Source organism: Nomia melanderi, chromosome 9 (assembly GCF_051020985.1).
Source record: "Nomia melanderi isolate GNS246 chromosome 9, iyNomMela1, whole genome shotgun sequence".
NCBI lineage: Eukaryota > Metazoa > Arthropoda > Insecta > Hymenoptera > Halictidae > Nomia > Nomia melanderi.
The window spans coordinates 12,673,900-12,693,195 of NC_135007.1; the positions used below are offsets into that span (position 1 = coordinate 12,673,900).

General features: G+C 35.3%; 3 protein-coding genes and 1 long non-coding RNA gene across 7 annotated transcripts; 2 read left to right on the forward strand and 2 right to left on the reverse strand.

Annotated features, from left to right (window-relative positions):
- The first annotated feature begins 273 nt into the window (after positions 1 to 273).
- LOC116427225 (sialin) lies at positions 274 to 7,238 on the forward strand. 3 transcript variants are annotated; one of them, XM_031977320.2, is made up of 12 exons: positions 274 to 645; positions 1,710 to 1,801; positions 1,881 to 2,189; positions 4,135 to 4,328; positions 4,520 to 4,650; positions 4,904 to 5,009; positions 5,440 to 5,524; positions 5,594 to 5,814; positions 5,893 to 6,039; positions 6,116 to 6,248; positions 6,334 to 6,575; positions 6,675 to 7,238. In XM_031977320.2, exons 3-12 carry the CDS (start codon positions 2,165 to 2,167, stop codon positions 6,891 to 6,893), a joined length of 1,503 nt encoding a protein of 500 aa, XP_031833180.1. In that variant the 5' UTR covers positions 274 to 645; positions 1,710 to 1,801; positions 1,881 to 2,164; the 3' UTR covers positions 6,894 to 7,238. The 3 variants fall into 3 exon arrangements, with proteins under 3 accessions (XP_031833180.1, XP_031833179.1, XP_031833183.1); XM_031977319.2 differs by lacking the exon at positions 1,710 to 1,801; XM_031977323.2 differs by lacking the exon at positions 1,710 to 1,801 and having other exon boundaries at positions 2,018 to 2,189.
- Positions 7,239 to 7,379: 141 nt separating this feature from the next.
- LOC116427226 (uncharacterized) lies at positions 7,380 to 11,385 on the reverse strand. The gene is made up of 5 exons (XM_031977324.2): positions 10,618 to 11,385; positions 9,478 to 10,266; positions 8,970 to 9,401; positions 8,843 to 8,905; positions 7,380 to 8,729 (listed from the first exon to the last, which is right to left on the reverse strand). Exons 1-5 carry the CDS (start codon positions 10,997 to 10,999, stop codon positions 8,290 to 8,292), a joined length of 2,106 nt encoding a protein of 701 aa, XP_031833184.2. The 5' UTR covers positions 11,000 to 11,385; the 3' UTR covers positions 7,380 to 8,289.
- On the forward strand, positions 8,391 to 13,333 carry LOC143174858 (uncharacterized). The gene is made up of 3 exons (XR_012999316.1): positions 8,391 to 8,414; positions 12,232 to 13,113; positions 13,201 to 13,333. It is a non-coding gene; the product is annotated as an uncharacterized LOC143174858 (long non-coding RNA).
- LManII (Lysosomal alpha-mannosidase II) lies at positions 11,526 to 19,277 on the reverse strand. Of its 2 annotated transcripts, none has more exons than XM_031977317.2 (17): positions 19,109 to 19,277; positions 18,278 to 18,380; positions 17,835 to 17,916; positions 17,563 to 17,748; positions 16,965 to 17,170; positions 16,634 to 16,770; positions 15,601 to 15,734; positions 14,865 to 15,078; positions 14,309 to 14,505; positions 14,017 to 14,222; positions 13,641 to 13,843; positions 13,177 to 13,390; positions 12,973 to 13,090; positions 12,577 to 12,853; positions 12,269 to 12,511; positions 12,007 to 12,156; positions 11,526 to 11,894 (listed from the first exon to the last, which is right to left on the reverse strand). In XM_031977317.2, exons 1-17 carry the CDS (start codon positions 19,217 to 19,219, stop codon positions 11,664 to 11,666), a joined length of 3,012 nt encoding a protein of 1,003 aa, XP_031833177.1. In that variant the 5' UTR covers positions 19,220 to 19,277; the 3' UTR covers positions 11,526 to 11,663. The 2 variants fall into 2 exon arrangements, with proteins under 2 accessions (XP_031833177.1, XP_031833178.1); XM_031977318.2 differs by lacking the exon at positions 15,601 to 15,734 and adding an exon at positions 15,894 to 16,027.
- Between the last annotated feature and the right edge of the window lie 19 nt (positions 19,278 to 19,296).

Sequence of the window (19,296 nt, forward strand, 5' to 3'; positions counted from 1 at the left end):
ATATTTATTATTAAACATTGTTAATTAATTAATAAGTACTTTGTTGCAGTGAATCACCAAAATATCATGGAACAACAGGTAACTTTGTAAACACTTGTTGATATTACATACTAATAATTAATAGTACGTAAATTTATATTGAATTTATATTTGGACATTTGTTAAATTTTATAGACTAATTACAAATCAAATAACATCAAATTTGTATTAGTAAATAAGCAGCTGCTTCGTTGTGGGTATTGATGTTCACATATATACAGCATACACACTCAACAGGTGATGGTGGAAGGGGAAAAAAGCGCGAGCCGAAGACTAAAAAAAGTCGGTAGTGTTCAGTGACTGAAATTCAGTCATAATTGTGCGTAGCGTGTGTACGACTGATGATTTTGTATATAAAGTTTTGTTACATTTAATATGTGATACGACAGCATTAGTGAAATAAAGATTAATATCATGTTTCTCAGTGTTAAATATATCAAATATACACGTGGGCAAATTAAATAAAAAGTGTACAATTTCCTGCAGCAACATCGAAGATATTTTTCTCATCAGCAATTTATTTTTGCAAGTACTAGCAAACAGGATAAATTGGCAAGGAAATTTCTTCCTTTAATACTCAATGATAAAGGTGCCTACGTTTAAGAGGTTAGTCTGATCATGAATCATGCTTACATATAAATTATACTGGATACTAATGTTGATTTTTATTTTAGTATTTGTTAATATCAGTTTCAGTAATTACGACATTTTAAAAAATGTGTAGATATTTTTAATTATTTATAAATTCATAGTAGAAAATTAATCTAATAGTTTTAAATTTGTTTCAAACAGTATTGCATAAATAAATATAAATTTTTGTATGGCATATGAAACTACTACTTCCGTTCTATACTTCCTGCTTACTAATTACTTCCTGTTCACGAAAAAATAATATTTATTTATTGAATTAATCGCATCGTAGTGTATTAATATTTTAAACATACACTCAAATGTTATTTAAATCTTTTTATTTGCTTAAATCTGATAATTAGGGTTTAATATAACCGATATGCAATATGAAAGGAAATGGATAGTTGGTTCATGTTTTCAATATTTACTTAATACATATTCATTTAATCGCTTATCCGATTTTAAGTCAGCAAAACGTTCAATCATTTTTTAATCATATGTAATCCAAAGCAATAAAATGATGACAAGTGATAATACGTAATTTATTATAATATATACGTATCTTACATGAAGAAAGCGTGTGATTTGTTTTTATATTGACACATACATATAAAACATTTTTATATTTATATATTTGTAGTGCACAATTTCTGTCGAATTATTTACGTTAATAATAAGCCAGTTAACGAATGTTTACTCATTCTGACTAGTAAAAAAAATCGATAGAGCCACACGCGCAGAATACCACGGACATCGTTATCGTCCGTCGAAACACCGAATATTGCATCGATATTATCGGTGACTTCAATTGATAAATTAATGCTTAAATTGCACATTACGGCATTTCTTATCGTCATAGTAGCCGTGTGTCTGAGACATCACGTTTTATCTCTCAGACATAAACCAGTATAAGAAATAAAAAAAACTATTCATGCACCGTTGACTTTTACTTTCGACTGTCAATATTGTTCCCAGCATTTATATCACAAGCTTCCTCATGATGGTTCCGCTTGATACATATAATTTTTCATTTAACCCAGATTTGCGTAAACCCTGTCGTGAATCGGAAATGAGAAAGACTGGTAGATGAATATTTTTTTTCCTGCAACTGTGTTTCAAACGTTGACATTGCGTAAGCCTGAATAACTCAACTCATCGTCGAAGATTAAATATAGATTTCGGTTATAGCGGCGTACCTCCGTCTTTTTCAGCATTCTAGTACATATTATATACGGAATTACAAAGACGATCGCTACGTTGATTAGACGGCAAAATAAAGTAATGCCCGTGCGATCGCTATTAGACACTGCGAAAGCATGACGTAATACAACGGACGATTAAAATACAGATTACGGTTTATTAAATTCCGAACTGCATCCTCTTGACAACCCTGGAGAGTTTGTTTGTGCAGCCAGTTTGATGCTCGAAGGATCGAAACGCAGTCCCACGGCAATAGAAATTTGAAACGGTCAATTCTGCACGGCGCCAAAGCAAAATGGCACTCTTCCGAAAGGTCAACGGTACGTATGGGTTTGGTAACTTTACTTCAGATAACCGAGAATTATTACTCTTTTTTATATAACACTTGTAATTAACACTCTCATGGTTCGAGACTGATCACCAGTATCCTTGAGTCTGTACATCGGTCGTTCGTGGAAATGGTATTCAATGAACGTTGTACAGAGATACCCGAGTTGTCTGTTTTCGTAGCTCGGGGGAATTCCTTTGAAGAATCCGTCGATAATATGAATCAGTCTTGAAGGTTGAGTTCAGGCCAATTTAAACTGTACATATATTACCGGTATCATAAAAGTTAAATGTAGGTATTTAGTACGATGCGTATGATGTCTTTCCTTTTTTTTATTATACTATTGTAAATAATATACCAGTGCCTCTTCGCTGTTTTAAAAGTCCCGTATTGCGCAGAATTCTTAAACCTCGATTGCACAATCGTTTGAAATCGAATTTCACGGAAATTGAAGCTATCAAAAATGGCCAATATTTATTTTTTTCATGAATTTCTATCTCGTGTATACAAAGGGGGTTAAAAGATTCTCGAGATTTCGAATCGTAGAAAAATGACGTTGCAGTAACGTATCGTTAATAAATGGGTCGTTAGATGATTGAACCTGATTCGGAAGGTTCGAAAGGTCTTCTGCAGTTTACTGCGATCTTGTCCCGCATTTGCGGATCGATCGCGCATCACCTTTTATTTTTAGGGACGCCAATTGTACTCATATTGAAGATACCACAACTCCCATTGCTCTCATTTTACATTTCAATTTTTGCCAACTCTTTAAATTGCAACATTATTGCGAATGATAGACTTAATTCGGTTCAATGTAGATGTTATTGTGGAGGGATCATTTGCCTCATTGAGACATCAAGCCGTTGTCAAGTTCATCGAGGTTGCCCACAACAAATAATACCATTCAGTGATGTATGAAGATTGTAAGATCCTTTTTTTACTGGACAATTAATTAGATCGTCGTTGAATTTTTAGATCTACTTTAAACGTCAAAGTGGACATATCTCAGTAGCTTATTCAAACACTTTCGTGTGCAATGGTAGACCTAGCAGTGAGGATGCGCGGGTATCTGTTTAATTCTTTCTCTTATCGGTAACACAGATTTACACGAGATTGATGCTACCGATAATGGAGATAAATCAGAGAAAATTTAAGATGATGCTCTAGTATGAAAAGTTACTGGCTTCTTGGTAAATTTCCTTTTTGTATATAACAATTGTACAATGGAAATTAAAAAGTATAATAGTAAAATAATGCTAACGAATAAACAAATTATTAGTGTAAATATCCTTCCAAACGATTCAACCACGTTAGAAACGTTTCAACTACGTTGAAGTGTATACTCCGAACGCTCGATGGATAATGACAATCTACAGTAATTGGCGCGCAACATGTTCGAACTCGTGTGCTTTTGTACTTTTTTGAAAAGGACGTGACATGACGGATCGAAAACATGTTGTTTTCATCTTCCGCTGTCTGCTTTGAAGATCCGCTGGATGACTGATTAATATCGAAGATTAAAACGAAATTCTTCTTAAGTTCAGAAAAGCACGAGTGTATTTTATCGATAAACGATATTATTGTAAGTGCTTATAAGTGGGTCATTACAAGTTGTTTGCCGTAGGAGTGTCTGCGTGAATATTATTCAACCTCCCAACCCATTGATTTTCATTATCAGACCTGTTTGTAATAGGTAAACACGCATTAACTTCCATCGCATGCTTATCGGGAAGATAAACAACCGGTTGCTAATGCTTCTCATATGATGATCTCTTAGTACAAAAGGGAACAAGTAGCCTTCCAAACAATAAGCTGTAAAAAGAATGTTTAATACATCGTTAATTAAATATTTTGCATACAAATATGCAAGACTCTTTCTTTTACGTCCGTTGAAACTTAAGAAGTAACATGCGTTCTTCGTATTGCGTGCGTTGCAGACAAAATACCCAAAAGAGGAATTTTGGGGGCAATGATGTTTCTAGCATGTATGTTCTCATACATGATACGCACAAATTTATCAATCACTATTGTTGCCATGGTGAATACAACGAGTAAGGATGGTGATAGTGGTCCAGCGTGTAGTGCTGTTCCATTGGGCAATGTTACTCACAAAACTGCAGAACTCAAAAATGTAAGTTAAAAATGGAAATTATTTTCAAATGAATTCGTTCTACTTGTCGCTGATGATTAATATTAATGTTTGTAAACATTAAGAGAGATAAGAAATAATGGATGAACTTTGTAGCCAAACTGTTATTAGCTAATATTTTACAGTTTCTTAATATTTTTCTATTGTATAATATGTTACAATACTCCTTTTAGTATGGGGAAAGATTCGAATGGAACCAACATGTACAAGGTCTATTGCTTTCCGGTTATTTTTATGGAGTACTGCCGGCGAGTGTTCCTGCTGGGCTTTTAGCCGAAAAGTATGGGGGTTCTAAAGTTGTAGCGTAAGTGTAATATTGTTTAATTGTAACTTTTAATTAAATGATTATCAGGACCATTTACACAGGGTCCTATTACGAAAGATAATGTTCAGTTGTCATTGTAGGGATCATTATCTGAAATTTGTAATCGAAATGATTCTTTCTTTTAATCCGAATCGATTTCACTTTCCGTCCTGATAATTACAATATATACATATGCATATACCTACACATTTACATCAATTTTAACCAATTATTAAACTGTATGCTAATATAGATTTGCGACACTAATACCCGCAGTATTAAACCTTTTGATGCCTTGGGCTTCTGGTCTTCATTATGGTTTTGTGTTTGCACTCCGTTTTCTGATGGGCTTCTTTGGAGTAAGTTTTCTACCACACAATATTTCTTTTTTTTTACAAATTGTTTTACGATTGTTTCCTTGAAACATATTTAAATATCTCTGTAGTTTTATACATACATACATTGCAAATACACAGCCTTACCTACTACAGGTTCATTCAATGCATACCTATTTCAGAGGGTTACATATAAAAGTGATGCATGTCAATTCTATTTCCATTAACAAATTATTCCTATTAGTTTTTCGCGAAACCATCCTTTATTTATAAAGCTGAAGGGTGGAAATAAACTTTCAACTTCCATGACTTTATCATCACTCTCATTTAAAAGACTTTAAATGAAGAAAATTGTCTATTTACAATGTTAATACAGTAGTTTCATAAATTGTATTATATTTTTGTACATGGTGTTCCATATCTCTTTTTTCATTAAAATGAAGTATATTTTTAGGGGGCTGTTTACCCTGCCCTTCATGCAATGATTGCAAGGTGGGTTCCTCCCAGTGAGAAAGGCATGTTTGTGTGGACAATGCAAGGTACATACTCATGAAATGTATATCAACAGATTATTTGTGAAGATATTAAAACTTATATATTATTTTAAGGTGGACCATTTGGAACAGTGGTAACATTTGCTTTATGCGGTCAAATAATCAGTGCCCTTGGTTGGAAAGCTGCGTATTATGTCACAAGTGGGCTTATCCTGATTTTCTATGCCTTATGGGTCTATTTGATATATGATACACCAGATCTTCATCCAGGGATGACAGAGAAAGAAAGAAATTACATTAGGGAACAGATAGGAACGACCGTTTCTAAAGAAAAGGTAAATAGATGATTGGAAATTGGAAAATGGTTTATATCATGTAGGTTACTTTGTAATATTTATTTTGCAAAATTGCAGAAAAAATTGCCTGCAGTTGCTGCATTGACTTCCGTACCGTTTTTGGTTTTATTATGGGCCCACTTTGCTAATATGTGGGGAATCTATTTTATAGCCACCAATGGGCCCAAATACACCTTAGAAGTTCTTGGCTTTGACATGAAATCGGTATTGTATTATTAATCAGTTATAGAATCTGTTATTTGATGAATCATAATATAAAATTTCATTGCGTGATGTCTAGGGAGGATCGCTTACGGGTTTACCCTATATAGCTAGACTCGGTGCTGGAGTATTATTCGCCGCAGCTGGCGATTATGTACGAAGAAGAAATTTCCTGTCATTAGTGTGGATTCGAAAAATATTTATGATCTTCTGTAAGCAAATTTTAGTAACGATTAATGTAATAAATAGCATGAGAAAAAATTTCTGTCTTGTGTAAATAATCATATTTTTTAATAGCACACATGGGTCCAGCAGTTGCTTTAGTTATAATGACGTATGCTGGCTGCGATTCAGTAACTGCAATTGTTATGTTAATAGTAGCATTGACATTTAACGGCGCTGCATGTCAGACAAGTTTACAAAACCATCAAGATCTTGCACCAAATTTTGCTGGTTCTCTATATGGAATCATGAACACTATTGGTAGCTTCCCTGGGTTTATTATCCCCCCTATTATTGGAGCATTGACGAATGAAAGGGTACGAGTTAGTCCTACTTATAGTGGCATTAATATATTCAAAAAATACAGAAGATTTACATAATGAAATTATTAAATTAATTTTACATTATTCTAATAGAATGGAGTAGAAGAATGGCGTATTATGTTTTGGATCTCAGCAGCAGTATTTACATCTGCTACGGTATTTTTCTGGCTCTTTGGTTCAGCTGACATACAGCCGTGGAATGATGTGACTGAACCGAAAGTAACGAATCTTTCCGAGGAAGAAAAACAGATGACTGAAATACCTATTAAAGAATTGCAGACAGAGGATGAAAGTGAAAATGAACGGCTATAATCTCAGATAAATTTTAAATAACCTAATAGATGTTGGATACGAACTATAAATCTTCTACTTAAACTGAAGCATCTGTTTGAAGAGTATCAATGAATATTTTTTACTTCTTTACTACAGCATGTAAATTAAACGAGTTTTATAAGTCGCACGTAACTGGTAAGCTATTTTTGAGATGATTATATAATTTTATTTTTCATATATTCGTTAATTTATTGAAGTAGAAGATAAGTTTTATTTTGGAATTTAAAGAAAGGTTTTTTTGGAATTTGTACACTCATTTTTCATACAAAGGTTCCATCTATATCAAAATTTTCGATATTTTCAATATATACAGTCTGTATGAGTTTTTGTTGTAACAAATGTGCGCCCAGATCTTAGTATTTCCCGTATTTTTCCATAGAATTTTCAAAACTGAGAATACGATATTTATTTTTGAGAATGATTTTACACGGTTTTATACGTTTACACTTTCAGAGATAAATAAAATGCAATAATAAGAAATATACATTTTCTTAAATATAATAATGAATACACTCATATGTCTCTATTATATTTTAGAGTGTATAATAACTAAGCATTTGTGAATCGACAATTGCATCAAAGATTAAAGTATCATTATCATTAATTTTGATGGTCAATTAACTTTTCTAGAAAGAGAGTGATTATAAGTCATTTAAACCGAAAAACTACTTTCAATTAACGATAGAAATATTAAATTTAGATAATAATACTTGTATTTAATTTGGTTTTGAATATATATTAGATAAGTATGAATAACAAAAGGAGTATTGGTCGAAATGAATAATTCCAGTACTTTAGCATTTTGTTAGTAAATTTCTTTGTACAACACTTAAAACTGTCTGCATTATTTATTACAATATTTAATAGTGATAACATGTAATGGTATGATAAATACTCTCAACTACATTTCTTGGTTTTGTGCCAAATCACACATCGTACATTTAAATAGAATCAATGTAGGTCACGGTGGCTTGACGTCAATGTCTTAGCACTGCCAATAAATTACTTGCAACGCCTTTGAATTGTGTGCGTATGAAGACGACGCACAAAAATGTTGTGACGCGGCTTACATGTCTGCAATAGTGACATTACACTGCAGATCGCTTAATAAATGAATGCAATGTTAATTTCTTACCATTACTACTGTAAGAACGTGTGTGATTTGAACTCATAAAGTGCAGTAACCGCACTTATCTTTTGCTACTACATAAATGTTATTTTATTTATAAACTCTTTATAAATCGCAACTTTGAATTAAATAGTTAAAGTCATGTTTACATTGTGATATGTATTTATAAATACACAACGTATGACACGTAATATGTACATGCATTTGTTTTTTCTTTGTTATTAAATGTTAAGAAGCAAATATAATTTACTTTAATACTTTCTGAGTGTTAGAAATCTGTGAGAGGTTTACAGGAATAACTTTAAAGCTGTTGTCGTACGATTTCATGTAAATCTGTGAAGAAGTACCTCTTTTGCAAATACTTGCCATAGGTAAATGCAATTTTGAAGGAGGTTTACAAGCTTGCTCTATGCTACAAGTATCTAATGTATATATTCGATTAGTACTGCTGCTTCTATTTAAACACGCTTCACATGTTGACTTTATACATGTAGCTATCCTTCTCCTAGGTAAATAACAATCACCAAAATTTTTACGCGAAGATGTTATGCAAGTTTCTTGATTGCAGAATGTATTTTTTAGTATTTCCAAAGCGTTTGCGGTTTCCCTAGGTACGACTTTTGAAGTAATGCATGAATTCATTTTGTCTGAAGAATTTATTGTCCGACTTGAAGTGCTGATGGTCTCTGTAAAATGTTAATATAACGTTCCTTATACAGCGACATCATTGCAGGTAACAAGTATTACTCATATCGCTCCATTACAAGCATGATATGGCTATGCTGAATTAAAACTTTACCTCCTATCGACAACGGTTTCATTAAGGTGGTATCAAGAACGTACGACCATTCATTAATGGATTCTGTAATGTACCAATTACATAAATATCCTCTAAGAAATATTTATTGCCTCAAGCCAATATTTACCTTGTGGCATAATTTCAGCTTCTGGAAATACGTTGATCGTTTCTCCAGACTCGTGGGTAGAGTCATCTGAAATGTTTACAGAAGGCTTTAATGGTTGATGGATCTTCTTCACTGGTTGATAAGACAATTGCAGACTCTTCTCCTTCTCCGAAGTTGTCGTAATAATGTAACAGGGTTTGTACGCAAGCAGTATGTCTTCTGTACGAAGAATTTTCGTGTCTTCCCGAGAAACATCTCCTTCGCTGTCTGCACACCACTGACAAACAGATGGTCTTCGACAAATGGAGCACACGACCTCCTTATCCTTCACTTTCTGAATTTCGGAAACTCCGCCTATGTTTGTCTGAGTGTAAACAGTTTCCGTTTCTTTTTGCAGCATTGAATCAAGGATCTTTTTTCTTCTTTGCGCCAACCTGTGGTCTATCGGCTTTGCTGCGTAATAAAATTAATTATAAAAGTTTGTATAGTACTGCCGGTCAATATTAATGCCACAGAAAATGCCACTAACGTTGTGTTTCCCTTTGAAGCTCCATAAGTTTAGCGACTATGGTCATCGTTCTCCGCAGTACAATCTCTACAATATACTTGGCTATCATTGGTGCATTTTTCGATACGGTGTCAGAAACAGTTTGCAATAAATCATTCATCAAAGGAACTACTACAATCGATGCCTCCATGGGATCTACAACAATACCGCGCCTCAGCTTCCGCAATATGTCTTCCTCTCTTTCTCCGTGCGCCCTGTATGTAACTATAGTTTGCATAGTCTGATCTTTCATAGGGTATTTAATTCTTTTGATGCATTTATCGATGATCTCGTTAATTATTTCGTCCACGAATATTTTATTTTCGATTCCCTTGCACAGACAGTCCTCTAAGCAGTTTGCAATTATATTCTTAGTTTCCCAGTAATTCGACAGAAGCATCGTGTTCGATTTTTTCGGCTCGCAAGTCAATTCCGTTTGCGTTTCGCTGTCGTTGACAAGCGTGTTTGTTTGATAATTGAACTTGACGGACGTTTGGGTTTCTTTCTCGGTTGTCTCTCCTTTTTTCTGGCTAGACGGATCAATTATCCAAAACGCTCGCGCCAACAAGAAGTGCAAAATATCGAGAATCTCCGAACTAGCATTTTCCTCATTGCTAAAGTCGGATACGAATTCTTCAAGTTCTTTCTCCGGGATGTTCGTGGACAGTTGTTGCGTTACAGTGTTCTGCAATGCATCGGGGGGAAAGCTAATTATAGTACCCGTCGCTGCGCTGCTCTTCTGTGTCGGCATCGGAACTTCATCCATCGACGCTAAATTCATTATTTTCATTAAAGCGCAACATTATTAACGTCTTGAAATGTAAACCTAATTTTCAACGTTTAAATAACATTATCAGTATTAATATTTAAGTAACGAATATCAAGTGCCTCTAATCCAAGTTTCATACACTTCCACTTTTATTCAGTCTACTTTTTTCTGGATTCTAAGTAGACTCTTAACTTCGAATATTTAAAGTCAGAGACAAAGCAGAGAACCACCATGATAGAAATATCAATTTTCGCTAAAAAATAAACTTTGTAGCACCCATTCCTTTTTTGGAGGCACTAGACATTGACACACATAATTCGCAACGTTCCCTGAATAATTAGGAGATCACGTACTCAGGATATCCTTGAAATATGTTAGAGGTGGACATGGTGAGGTCATATACACTGTTTGCGTAGCTTCATCCTTGTATTCGGCGGAGATACGAACGATCCGTGTTCCTTGCAAGTACGTTTGATTTCCTGCGTCCTGTTTCGGTATGAATGGCTCCAAAATGTCCAGTCTCTTGAGCTCCGTAGTTGAGTCCTTCAATTCTTTAGCCTCCGGGAACTGAATACGACTGAAAGATCGCCTGTATATGATTTTGTCGTCAAGAATTAAGGGTATATCCGGTGCTGAGGACAAAACCGTTGACTTCGCGATCTCTCTGATTGTCGCATCGTCTTCTGGTGTTACCGTGATTCGTGTCTGAGCCCATGCGTCTTCTTCTGATGTCATCTACCACGAGATAATTAAGAAATGCATTAATCGGAATTGATTTATTTTTTTTTATTAATTTCATTAATTATTCGATACTCTTTAACGTCTTGAATGAAAGAAGATACTTCTTGTCTGCGATATTCGTTCAATTATGAAATGTTTGTTATTCTGATATAAAACATTTACTTTGACGAGGAATTAATCGCAGGCTGTTGAGTACGGCTTCTTTGATTTGTCTTCGCGTCGACGAAATAAAACATTTATTATCCTGAAATGTCATCGCGAGAAATTAATGAAACATAGGAATTTTAGAATGGGAATTTCACATTTTCAAAGGTTAGAGATTTTGCAGGCTGTCAACGAGATTGACAATCAATTGCTCACGTGTGAACAGTATTTTTTATCGAGTGTTCAACTTCATGCAAATAGAAGAAGTCATAAATTGTTATTACTTAACGATAGGAGGTCGACTGTCGTTTATACGATACAAAAGAAATTTATGGGAAGTGGTATATGTGTATTTAACATAGGTTTTAAAACCGTCTTAAAAAGTCCTTGGCCTCCTTTATTTCTGTGATATTTTCTCATACATAATTTTTTATCTACAATAGTTCTCTCCAAAGCTGTTCTCGAATTCAATCATCCATTTTATAAGAAAATGGATTCGTGAAAATTTGTTAAACTAAAGTTTGCGCGGTAGCATCGTAATCAGGAATGTCCTTATCTCCATTGGCTTCAAAGTAATATTTATAGCATCGTCTTCAACTTGAACTGTATTGGATGTGGCGTCTCTTGATTGAAGCACATCGTTCGTCTCGGCTTGCCATTTCAGACGGTTCATGTCTGCTTTCCATTGATTAGCACCTAACGACGTCTCCTCGACGGTAACTATATTGTAATTCGTGAATACGTCCTAATAAAAAAGAAGGTAACGATAATAATGGATTGAATACATAATAAAAATAGTAAAGACAGACAGGGTGTAAAACGGTAAATAAAATAAATATTTGTTAAGAAGAACAAACCCGAAGATTAACTTCCACAGGTTGAGACAGAGTCTCGGATTCACCGACTTCGAAAATGTGTTCTAATCTCAGTAAAATAATATTGTAGGTCCAGGGCTCTAAAGTTAAAATATGTACATTTCGTGGCAAAGCTTTGGCCAGACCAGATGCCTGAAAAGAAACAAAAAATCAAGCTGCTGTAGATTTCTTAAGATTATATACAAATGTTGCTGTTTCTTATTTCAGAATTCTAAAGTTTGATATCAACGAGAAATGTACTCACTTCTGGAAGAGGCACGAGCTCCTCGACCGTAGCATTCTCTGCGATTGGCGTCACGAGGGTCCATGGACGGAGCAATGTTTCCAGTTGCAAAGATTTCTCTTTCAACATGTATTCGTCCAAATTCTTTATACTACCTCCAATTAAGTAATGCGATCCTCTGACCACTAAACCTTCACCAAACGCGGTTTCATTGAGAGCTTCGCCAACACCAAACGCATCATCCTTCAGAAGTCTTCTGTGAATCTGCGTTAGACCAAATTCAGTTAAATATTACATAATTTATTTTCTTTTTTTCCAGGTAATTTTACCATTAATTCGATCTCTCCATCCTGCATGCTGGTACCACCTTGGGCCCTGTCTGTCAGAGCGCTAAGCCTGAAGGATTTCTTCTTATCGACCAAAGATATTTTAGAAGTGACCGGGTAATAGTTGCCGGCTACTTCTTCTTCTAATTGTAACTTCCACGTTGGACGGTAATCCCTCTTCCGTTTCAACATTTCGCGACCGTTGCTGTCAGTGTAAAACTCTTTTGCAGTCTTCAAGCTGCTAGAATACTTGGTGACGATTTCTTTGCCAATTTTGTCTCTGAAATTAAACATTTTATATAAGTATATAGTTTATATGTAAATAAGAGAATACATAAGTCGAGCTTCTTCAGTATATTTTTCTTAATGTTCTTCTATGTCTATCAACTAAGAACTTACTGAACAGGTATTGGTCCAACCAGCCAATCAAACTCAACGTATTCTTTGCCCCTATAGACTCGAATTACTTGGCTAACCCAATCGTTAATGGTCTGGTGAAGTTCTTCTACCACTGGACCTGTAACGACAACAAATGCAATGGTAAATACGTACACTCCTCACGGTAATTATGATCTTCTGAAATAATATTTTTACACATGTTACCTATGTGAACTGTCCATTCTGCAGGCTTCCCGAAATTTTTGGCAGAAATTTGTTTAGGTCTGAAGATGTACGCGCCCGAGGACCTATTCCGAGATTCCTCATTATTGCCCTCCATACCTTCATAGTAATGGAACGACTGAACGAAATTCATATTCTTCGGCTGGGTCCAGTTTACGACGACCTGACCGCTCTGGTCAATGTATATGTTATAAAACTGAAAGTACATTTCAATTACCGTGTGAGCCATTTGTCTTCTTGCGGATTAAAGTGATGAAGAATTATGAAAACTCAATAAGCAGTTCGCTTAGTCCAATGTTAATTAACTCTTTATGGGACATGCTTTTAAAGCAAAAAATATTAAACTGTATATTATGTGTAATTTCAAATTTTCGAAGAATTAGAAAATGCCCCACCATGCATGAGATGGTAAACCAAAGAGTTATAAAAATTATCTAAGTAATTACCTCGTTACCAATAAGACGCGGTACATCACCGTACGTCTGTTGACGCGTGGACCCTATCCCTTTCACGACTTTGTAGGATTTATGACCCATAGCTGGTACTTTAGCGATAAACACCAGCTCGTTCTTCGCTTTACTTATTCGTCCCGGTATATTTTGCACTGGTTTATGGATAGGAACGACTTGCGAAACAACCTCGCTCGAATCTTGAAACAAACGATAGTTCTCTTAGATTATCCAACAAACTAAGAGAGTTAAGATCGTCTAACGAAACTGGGATGTAACAAGAGTTGTATCTGAAGTACAATTTTTCATTCAAAAGGGACTGTCCTTGCTCGACTCGTAAACCTACTGTTTAAAACACAATTATGATACATACCTACAAGATTCACAACTTTGTAAGTGGTGTCTTCTTCAATAGGAATCCGAACAGGTGTGTCGATCGGGTAACTTAAAGGATTGTAAATGGTGAGTATCGAGTCTTTGTCCTCAGTGTATGGACAAGAACTGACGTTCAACTGCATACAAGAGTACATTTCTGCCGCTGTTCGCGATTTGTTTGGAGATGCCTGGTTCATTAACTGTCTGTGTAACAGAAAAATAATAGAAGAAAATTTCAATAAATTGTCTATGTAAATGATGTTTACAATGTGTTACGGACATTACATTACCTTATTGCCGCAGAATTGATATTCGCGCCATTCGCCATACCGTTGTACAATATACGGGCGTAATCTTCAGCAACTAATTGTTTCTCGGTTCCAGTTACAGCGTCGTGGTGTTGCATTATACCCATTGCTTCTCGGAAATAATCTAATTCTTCATGACGATTCGTCAAACCAGCCAGCACGGTTAATTGTTTACTAATCTAAAGTTACGCGAAATATCTTTCGATCAATCATGTGTCTTCAATTATTCGTTTAACATTACAATCATTTTACGCGTCTTGTTCGCAGAAAGAACTATGAATTTCAAAGAAATAAAAATTCCTTAGAAGAATAAGAGTTTACAGTCTTGTAGGAAAAAGATATTTTTCTAATTTAGAATTGAAATTGTTACCTCTACAGAACTCGAAACTTTTATCTCTTAAAGGAAATTGAATATGCACCGAAAACGTGTGTGTCCACTGTTCACCGTTTCTACTTATCGCAACCAAAGACACGCGCGCGTTAATACAAAAATATTCAAAATTAGTTCCGTCGGAAAATTGAAGTTCGTGATCTTTACTTGTAAAAGATTGTTGCCCATTCGTTCGTAGAATTTGATCGCCGGTCTGGACGAGAAATAGCCAGTCCAATAAGAATGAGGATCGCTGGCGTACGGGAAGAAGTCATCGGTTTTGGTCGGCCATTGCAGATTCGCGTCGTGCACTGCTTTCAGGTAGCACGAGGGTGTCGAGTAGAATATATTCACTTCGGAACTGTTTCGTTCCCTTACGTATCTATCGAATATAAACAAACAAATGTCGAAGTTACAAAAAACATCAAACATTCTAACAAACACTCAAACATAAGATAGTACGATCACAAAACACACTTAAACTAGCCAGAACTGAACAAAACGTAATCCGACTACATATTAACAAATTGTTCTACAATTATTAATCAAAACTCATTGCAATCACTTGAATCTCGATTATATTGACGATAACTATCGAATCAATCGTTATATTATTTTGACTAATGCTTAATCAGATTACATTTCGTTCTGATCTCGACACGAAATCATTGATCCCTATTGTTAACCCTTTGCGGTCGTTAGACAAACTATACCCTATAGAACTCTGTCACCGTTCTGGTCATATAAGATGAAACAATTAAAATATTTACTATTAAAATTATGTACGTAAAATGAAGATCTACTATTGAATTTGTCTAAAATTCGAAAACGAGTTGTACTTGATTTATATAAAATTATTACGACCGCAAAGGGTTGAAACGGTGGATCCACTGATACGCGTTACCTGATGAGCCTGTCTAAGTTAGTGAACCACATCTCTGCGTGTTGGTAATTGAAATCCTCGCCCATCGTGAAAATAACGTTATTGCTCCTGTAGGACGAAGCCTGGCGACGAGCGTACTCCAAAAGCTTTTCGACCTATCAATAGCGAAGCGTGAGCTTTACTTACCAAAAGATTCGAGCGGGTTATTAGGATTTCCGAGACCTTTTCCTTCCTTTGATCCCTATACTCAATACGCGACAATAGTTCCTCCACGAAACGAATCAACTAATTTCTACGTCCGTTAAAGTTAGTACCTTATTAACTTGTCCAGATTAACGAAGTACATTTCCGCTTGTTGATAAGTGAAATCTCCGCCCATCGTTAGTATAACGTTATTCGTGCGGTACACTTCGGCTTGTTGAACCACGTATTGCATAAAGTTATTCACCTGTTTCACAGCAGGTACATTCTATCAGTTAACGGTGACCCGTGCATACATAGAATTACAGTTTCGAATCGATCGATCGAAGGAATATAAGTTCTCCAGCGAAATTATTGTTAATACAATAGATTGAAAGTCGAGAAGTATTTGTAGCAATTAGTAATTTTCAGTTGGCTTTCAGCTAATCGAGAATTTGGAAATGAAGGAAGCATAAGGTCAACGAATGCTCTTGTAACCTTTGAGTCATTCCTCGTGCATTATCATGAGTTTTATCGTGAATGTATAATGCATCGAAATATGATTCAAAAGTACCTTGAACCGTGTGAGATGCCATTAATACGTATTAGCTACTTTAGGAGACAAACAATGAAACTGGATAGTGCGAAAGATAAGAGGCTCGCGATTCCATTGAACTTTGATTTCGATGTTGAGATATAGATGCTCGTGGAAGATCATTATAAGTGGGGACCGCTATCTTCGAAGCTGTTTACCGTGCACAGTGATTCGAAAGCAAAGTGAAATGGAATATTTTTAGACACTCTTCAATTTTCGATCTGTTCCTAAAGCGAACCTCGCATATTGTCATCGATAGTAACTCTGCACACCGCTTACCCTTTCATCGACGTTGTAATCCGGACTCTTAGGGTCATCGTTTATCGGTTCGTCGTTGCATAAAACGTCGAAACAGAATCCAGGTGGCGGTGAATAATTATTGTACAATGCAACTGTAAACAAGTCTGCATCTGCTCCTGTAAGAAAAACGAAATGTAAAGGTCATCTTAATTGAAAAGTTCCTTCTTTCATGAAGACACTTCTGCATAAATTAGATTCAATATAGATGGAACCTTCAGCCGAATGTTAAACAAGAATAGTTTATATTTCGGAAGCAAAGAATTTTTGGATTTATGTCATATTTTCTTTCCTTTTTTCTTTCAATCTTTACCTAAACTTGGACTGCCCTTCCAGATGAATTCCATAGTTTTGTCTTTGAGCCTCTTCGCCTTGTCTTGGTAATCAAGACGACCAAAGAACATGCCGTCGAATCCCAATTGCGCGAAAAGCGACGCTTGCTCCCTGGAGTGACCGAAAGGATCTATTTGCCATCCTATGTGCGGCCTCGCGCAGCTTCCGAAAACGTCTTTCAGTCGTCTAGAAATTTCGCGAAGTAAATAGTGACAGCATGGAATAATAATTAAAAAAAACTCAAATTAAACCTCTAAATCCTTAGAGAACGAACATTGTCATATCGGTGACATTGGACTTTGGCATTTAACGATTTACATAACGAGACACTAATCTACCTAGGTTTATTAGTATATCTAATCTTTATAATCTAAATAATCTGTAACTTCTAAAGTTTATTAATCTAATCTTTTCTTCGGTTTCAACAATTAAGAGTTCCACGTATAATTTAACTCCCTATAGGGAACGTTTTTAATATTTCAAGAAATCTTCTGTACATGATTCAGGATTCGAGTTTTCCTCGTGTTCTTACGTATATTAAAAAATTTTTGATATTTAATCTCGGTTTTTGAACTTACCTGAAACCCCAAGAGTACTGGTCGATGAGAGAATGATAATGGGTGACTGCCTCGTCGTTCATGCTCCATCCGCCGCCGATTATTTCCAATCGGCCCTCGTTTATGAGGTTTCTCACATTTTGCTGGGTCTCGTTGTTTTGACGCAGCCACCACTTCCATAGGAACGCGGTCTCCACGTACATGAACCTGATACGACGCGAATAAAATGATTACAGTGAATTCTTCAATTGTGCGACCCAGTTCAAGCATTGTAATTAAAGTTTCGTGATTACTTTCTTTCCGGATTCGTCAGCAACGCTTCGATAGCGCTGTCCAGAATATATTGCACGCCCGCTTTTTGTATTCGTGGTCGACCTTAAAGAAGAAGAAACGAAAGGATTAAATTCAGCGTTTCGTGTGACGATTATCTTTATTCTAACGCGTTGACTGCCATAATGGTGGCCGCAGCTTTGGAATTGCTTGGAAACGATTACAATAAGAAGACTAATATCGATTAAATATATTTAGTAACATAAAAATTGTTAGATAATATAATTAGACAGTTTAATACAAGGACTGTTATATCACATCGTTAATAGTTATTTTTAATACCGCTTATCTTTGACTTTATAAAATAGGTATCAATAAAACACTCAAAATTCTGACGACAGTCAACGAGTTAGATTAATATAAAAATGACATTATATAATATTATATAGAATATTATTGCTCATACTTCCGAAATAATATTGGTCTACAGTCTTCAACCAGCCGACATCGTCATGCGTGTGAGCTACTAGATGAATATTTAACTTTTTCGGATCTGTCACCGGGCATGCCTGTAATAAAATGCGAATTAATCACGTGGAGAATGATTTATTAGAGAAATAGTGTAAAAAATATCCGGCGAAGAAACGGTTTTAATTTCTTTACCTAGAAAATGAAGCCTCTTCTTAAGAATTTTAAAGTAACGTGATATATTTTCTTAAAGAATTGATTTATCAACGATACAATCAAGGGGTCAATAAATACTTAATTAGATATACTTATCTCCAATCAATTGATTTCTTTGTTATTAAAACCGTTTAAAAAACAATTTAGATTCAAGTATTTGATCGAGTAAAGTACTCGGTATCAACAATAAATTAACAAATGGTCAAGTGCGGTTTGTGATTTATTTATTTGTATGCAAACGAATAGATTAATTATTCAAATAACCAAAAACCAACAAATAGTTTCTTTTGCAGTACTTAAAAGTTCCGAAGGATAAAAAGTAAATGAAGTATCGTATCAAATTAACCGGCTTTAATTATTGGTTTGACGCAAAAGTCTTCACGTTGTCTTATAAGAAATAAAAAGAAAAGTTTCTCAAATATTTTTATTGACTTAATCTATTATATAATTTACATTGGTTACTATTACCATCTCCTATCTTTCTATAAACTTATTTATCCCATCATCGTAAAGATATTGCGATCTCAAAGAGAAAAATGAATCCAGTGATACTTTTACTTGCTCCATAAAGACATGAAAATTTTCGCATCAATGCAATAGTTCATTCGCTTACCTCGTAGCCGCATTTCTTGGCGGTTGCTCTCTCCCGTATGCTAGCCGCTTCCCCGTGAGAGAAGAGCAGCGGAAGTAGCAGCAACGTAAGGAAGAATTCGAGTCGTGACATAGCTGGCCGGCGGTGGTTGCAGTCGACCACCAACTAATGATACAATCATCCTGTGGATCTCTACTTATACCGCCTTT